Genomic DNA, 6062 nt, shown 5'->3' on the forward strand with positions numbered 1-6062 from the left:
CTGATCTGTTCTACGGCCTGAGAGTGAGTCATTCCTGATGTACTGTCTCCATTTATCTCCACCAGCTGGTCACTAACCTGAAAGAAAATAGAAAACCAAAGAACAGAATGATCTTCATTCATAGAATATAGCTGAAGCTGGGAATGAGAACATCGACTTTAGAATGAGTATACAAAATACAAATATGTATCTACAGTCTACTCATCATAACCCATTCTGTCCGGGCACCCATTTTGGTGTCAGCATCATGTTATGCTTTAGCTATTTAAAAATAGCAGATCTACAAGCTCATATCGCGCCACCGAGTGGCGCGATACGAGCTTGTACAGTACTTATGTAAATAGATATTGATCATCATAATTTGTATGCCACCGAATAAGAAATAAAACAACCATGGGCATTTTACCACCTTGCCTTATTACAATAACCGTCCTAGACTCGGTGAGTCGTAACAATTGGCATGATTATTGATTGGTGAGAAAAGAAAGGGGGGAGGGGGGTAAACGACAAAACACAGATTCATAAATAAAACGAGTACAGAAGAGGGGAATAATCCGCGGACTCCGTGTTAAAAAGCTCTTGAACCAGCAAAGTGAGAAGTGACAGTGTGCGGGTCTCCCTCCTTCTCTTTAGTTTTGTCCACAAATCAATAGAAATGTAATGACAAAAAGAAATGCCTGTGTGTGTACTTATGTACGGCTGTGACCCAGGTGACTCGAGAACCGTCCGCCCCATCGGATAGCCGGTTGTCCAGAACCAGCACAAAAGGCCTAATAACCGGGTGGGGCATGCATTTCCAACTTGCATCGTTCCAAGTATAGGCCAGTGCCCAACGGGCACCGTTCTAGTACTTGGCCCTGTCGTCCCAAACCGCCCCAGGACTTCTCACATGGCACAAAGTGGTCCCACTAAGAAGCAACTCAGTTTATAGGCATGTACGGGTCTTAGTTTTCAAGTTACAGCCCTGGGGGAAAAAAAGTGAAATCAAGTTATTTCACTGAGAAAGTGCCATTTTGGAGTTATTTCACTGAGAAAATGCCGTTTTGGCCCTGTCGTCCCAAACCGCCCCAGGACTTCTCACATGGCACAAAGTGGTCCCACAAAGAAGCAACTCAGTTTATAGGCATGTACAGGTCTTAGTTTTCAAGTTACAGCCCTGGGGAAAAAAAAGTGAAATCAAGCTATTTCACTGAGAAAGTGCCATTTTATAAAAACTATAATTTATATATTCTTTACAAAAAGGTTCATTGGCCACATTTCAAAAAGGCTACAAGCGAATAAGAGGGAGTGAAAGACATAAGTAAAGACAACGAGTACTGTATATCTGAAAAGAAAGCCTTTATTCAGTAACCAAGCCTTTACATTACTCTCAACATTTAAATAATTGTCTCTTTTTAATCGTTCTTTTATGATACAGTGCAAAAAAAATGTGTCGTCAGTTAAGACGACGGTGGTTAGGACACAGGAAATACAATCATAGCCGTCCTCCCGGTAGGAGGCGGGGCAGCTGGGAGGTTCTGACCAATCAGAGTACAGTATAAGATTATTTTTTTTCACAATTGGAACATTCAAGGCCACCGACAATCTGAACATTTAGAATTATGTAACGCACACACACACACACGCACACACACACACACACACACACACACACACACGCACACACACACACACACGCACATTTATGTATTACTATACTTGTGAGGTTACTTTTTTTTTGTTGCCATTTACTAACCTAGCCAATGAAAATGATTAGGAGCTGGGGTGTGAGCTTGTAGATCGGCTATTTCGCTGTGTACGACACCAGCGCGTAGTATTAAACCGCCATAACTCTAAACCTAAATCCCAAACATAAGCCCCAAACTTTTAAACCTCACACGCATAGTAAATACTGAGTATGCACAAACACCCCTGTCCAAACGCACACGCATGCGCGCACATACGCGCGCGCGCACACACACACACACACACACACACACACACACACACACACACACACACGCACACACACACACACAGCGTATAAACTTACAGCATATAGTACAAACAACGGCGACATTTCAAAATGCATTGTTTTGACATTAATGCCGGCAGTATTTATAAAATAAGTTAATTTCCAACAGCGACCTATGCGGTCGGTTCTTAAGCGTCATTATTCGTATACATCTTTTGTCGTCATCGTAAATACGTAAACATCGATTACAACAAGTTACAGGAACGGTTTTATTCCACCTCAGCGCTTCTCAACATGGGGCTCGGGGGACGCCAGGTGGTCCAAACGGACCGCTACGGGTCAGTGAATGTAGAGATAGAACCACAAACGGACCGCTACGGGTCAGTGAATGTAGAGATAGAACCACAAACGGACCGCTACGGGTCAGTGAATGTAGAGATAGAACCACAAACGGACCGCTACGGGTCAGTGAATGTAGAGATAGAACCACAAACGGACCGCTACGGGTCAGTGAAATGTAGAGATAGAACCACAAAAGGACCGCTACGGGTCAGTGAATGTAGAGATAGAACCACAAACGGACCGCTACGGGTCAGTGAATGTAGAGATAGAACCACAAACAGACCGCTACGGGTCAGTGAATGTAGAGATAGAACCACATAGAACAACATAGAACCACATATAACCACATTTGGTTCCATTAGTAACATCCGTTCAGAACGGGAACCCCTTTTGGTGTTTTAAGGATTATGTTATACTTTAGCTATTGCAAAATAGCAGATCTACAAGCTCATAGCATGGCACAGAGTGCCGCGCTATGAGCTTGTAGATCTGCTATTTTCTTTGAAAAATGGTGAAAATGTGTCGCAAATCTTTGAATATATATTCTTTCACAGCAAACGTTTTTAACTCATGCGTTTGCTTCTGGGGGGGGGGGGGGGGGGTCTACTGGAACAACAACATTTTCAGATGGGGGTCAGGGGCCAAATGCAGATCATTGTTGTGGTCCTTGATGATTTAGAAGACATTTGTAGAATGTGGTCTCCGGTCTAAATGGGTTAAATCAGAGTACCGAAGTCCTGACTCTCTGGGTCACGGGAAGTATTTCCTCGATGGAGAGTAACATTGGGTCATCTTAAATAGAGTATCTTAATTAGAGTAACATTGGGTCATCTTAATTAGAATCTCACAGAAGAATTGTGGTCCAAAAGCAAGCACTCGTTGTGCCGGCGATATTGTTGTCATGGACGTGTCTCTGTATCGTTTACGTACGACAGTCAGTCACGCATATTTGATATATATACTGTCCGTTTCTGGCCATCAGTTAATTTTCATTCTACATACACAGTTCTGATATGTCATATTAAACACGCCTGTGGGACTTCAGAATGGAGGGGGGTGACGACTTGACCCGGGTCGTTTATGGGTTTTTTTTATGTCACGCCAGACTTCGGTGCTCTATAAGAAAGTATAAGTATTTTACAGTGTGATTTGGGGTTCCGGTTTAGTTTACTTCAGTGATCCTCAACGTCTTTTCATTTCAAGGACCCCCAGTTTGATATGCATTAAGACCACGGACCCCCGTTTTATACAGCTTTTAAACTCTGGGACCCCGCAATCTACACTTGTAAAATCCTCAGTGTGGATTTAACTTTTGAGAGTGTACAGATACAGAACCAAATGCACTCAAGAGTCACAGACCTGTAAGGGTCCATTTGGTTCCATTTGTTACACTCTCAGACTCAAGAGTTACAGACCTGTAATGGTCCATTTGGTTCCATGTGTTACACTCTCAGACTCAAGAGTTACAGACCTGTGTGAGGATCCATTTGGTTCCATGTGTTACACTCTCAGAGTCACAGACCTGTAAGGGTCCATTTGGTTCCATGTGTTACACTCTTACGCCAGGGCTCCACTGGGCGCGTCTGCGTCGCATCCGCGGGAATGTGCCCTTTTAATCAATGGAGGGTGGCTCCACTGCCCGCGTTGCGTCGCGTCTCCGTCACCATAAAATTGAACCGGTTCGTTTTTTGACGCATGCACGCGTGACGCAACGCGCCCTGGCGTTAGAGTCACAGACCTGTAAGGGTCCATTTGGTTCCATTTATACACTCTCAGAGTTACAGACCTGTAAGGGTCCATTTGGTTCCATTCATAGAGTCACAGACCTCCTGTAAGGGTACATTTGGACTCCTGGGGGTTCGTTGAGAAACAGTGGTCCACCGTTTAAATCTTGATTGGCACGTTGAGTGTCCGTAATGGAGGGTAAAAAAAAAGGGGAGGGCTCAAGTATCTTTCCCTCGCTCTCTGATTGGCTGTGAAAGGCTGAGATGCGGCTTGGCGGCGGCCGCTGTGCTACGGCCAATGAGGGCTGGCTGTTCGGCCGTGCACGGGGGGAGGGGGTGTTGTTGCTCAGTAGGTGGAGCCAGAGAGACAGATCATCAGCATTAAGGCAGAAGAGGAAGGACCCGCGAGGTGACCGCACTGTGACCCCGCCTCCTGCCCCGCAGTGGGAGGGGCTTGGAGCACGCTGTAGTAGAGTGTCTCGGCGGAAGTAGCGGGATTTGGGCGGACCTAACCGCTCAAACAAATGATGTTGACGCTACACAAATCTGTTTACAGTTTCTGTGAATGAAACAAGAGTTGTGATTGGTCGCAAAAAAATATTGTATCCGGGGGAACCTCGGCAACTCGCTAGCTTTATCTCGCTCGGCGGAGTCTCTCTCTCTCTCGTGGCTCAAGTCGGCGCCCCTCCATCACGGTGTAAAACTATAGGGCGAAAGTCCCGCCCATCACACAACGCGATCACACGCGTCTATTCTTCCTCGTTCGTGTCCATTGGGAGGAAAAGGGGCGGAGTGTGTAAGGTGTTCATGGTTGTTGTAGTTTGTCGTCATTGTTCGGGATAAAAATCTACAGTGGATTAAAAAGATGATACAGTATTGACAAACCTAAACAAAAAAACAACAGCAGTCAATAACTAATTTACTTAGTGCCAGCATCACGTAGCCCCTTCCCTGCCGCAGGATATCTTATTTTGAAGGCCGCAAATAATAGGCTAGGCTAATGTTAGCCGCGATCCCTTTTTAAGTCACCCGAAACGTTCGCAATCGCGAGGCAGCAGCGATTTAGTAATGAGCCGTGAACATCGCCGTTTTGATCAAAAACCTCCATCTGGGAAATAATCAGAGACCGTAGGCGGGTGCCTATGGGCTATAGTTCCAAACATTGCTCCTATGTATTGCTGGGAACTATCCCATTGAGATAGAATGAGCACTTCCACATTTCATTGTTACAATGGGAGTCAACGGGAGTGTCATTACTCTCTTACTAGAATACTCTGGCCGAGTGTTGCCTAGCGACGGAGAGCTAAACGGAATCTCTAAAAACTCGTAGTTTTCTTTTCAGGGAAGTCGACACTCCCGACGCAAGTCAAAACAAAACTACATCCCTGCACGGTAGTGTGGGAAATGGAGGCGTCTGTAAGTCTTAGGCTTTGTCCCTCGCCATGGTGTGCGTCATGGTAGCGCATCAGGTAGGTCTTGCAGATCAAGAAGGCGTAGGTCTTGTCTCTCTGGTGGGTCTAGAAAAGCGTAGATCTGTAGATCTCGTCTCTCTAGGTGTTGCATTGTGGGCGTTGTAGTCTCTCTGGTGGATCTAGAAGGTGTTGCATTGTGGGTGTTGTAGTCTCTCTGGTGGATCTAGAAGGCGTTGCATTGTGGGCGTTGTAGTCTGTCTAGTGGATCTAGAAGGCGTAGATCTTGTCTCTCTGGACAGAGTCCAGGTCATCGTCCATGGTCAAGAGCACCTGATGAGGGACGAGAGACAAGGTACATGAAAAAGAAGGTAAGGAAGAGGTTGACGTCATGGTACGCCATGACGCTTTCATGGACCTCGCATCGGAAGCTCCATGACAGAGCGTCCCAGTCCCACCCCCGACGAGCGCCCGGAAGAGAATTTCCCATCGAAAGTATTTATTTCAACACCTGTAAGGGCCGATTCATACTCATATTTTAGAGCCGAATAAAAGTCGGTTCGGCGCTGTAGAGCCTACAATTTGACGTCATTTGAGGTTCGTGGGGGGGCGGGTACCGTCCTAAAGTCGGCT

The 6062-nt window shown here is 45.9% G+C and overlaps 1 protein-coding gene across 2 annotated transcripts in view; it reads right to left on the reverse strand.

The window, feature by feature from the left end:
- Positions 1 to 3671: 3671 nt before the first annotated feature.
- The window catches only part of sidt2 (SID1 transmembrane family, member 2), a 94898-nt gene continuing 92507 nt past the window's right edge, over positions 3672 to 6062 (reverse strand). The window contains exons 28-29 of one of the 2 annotated variants that reach the window (XR_014569769.1): positions 4065 to 5762; positions 3681 to 3852 (exon numbers count right to left, since the gene is read on the reverse strand). Coding sequence is in view for 1 of the 2 variants with exons in the window: in XM_083773711.1 (XP_083629837.1) it covers positions 5700 to 5762 (63 nt within the window). In the remaining variant the exon portion in view is untranslated. Of the gene's footprint in view, positions 5763 to 6062 lie in introns of both variants that reach the window. The other variant, XM_083773711.1, reaches the window with a different exon arrangement.

Source organism: Protomyctophum parallelum (genome assembly GCF_964188405.1).
Source record: "Protomyctophum parallelum genome assembly, chromosome: 9".
Taxonomy (NCBI): domain Eukaryota; kingdom Metazoa; phylum Chordata; class Actinopteri; order Myctophiformes; family Myctophidae; genus Protomyctophum; species Protomyctophum parallelum.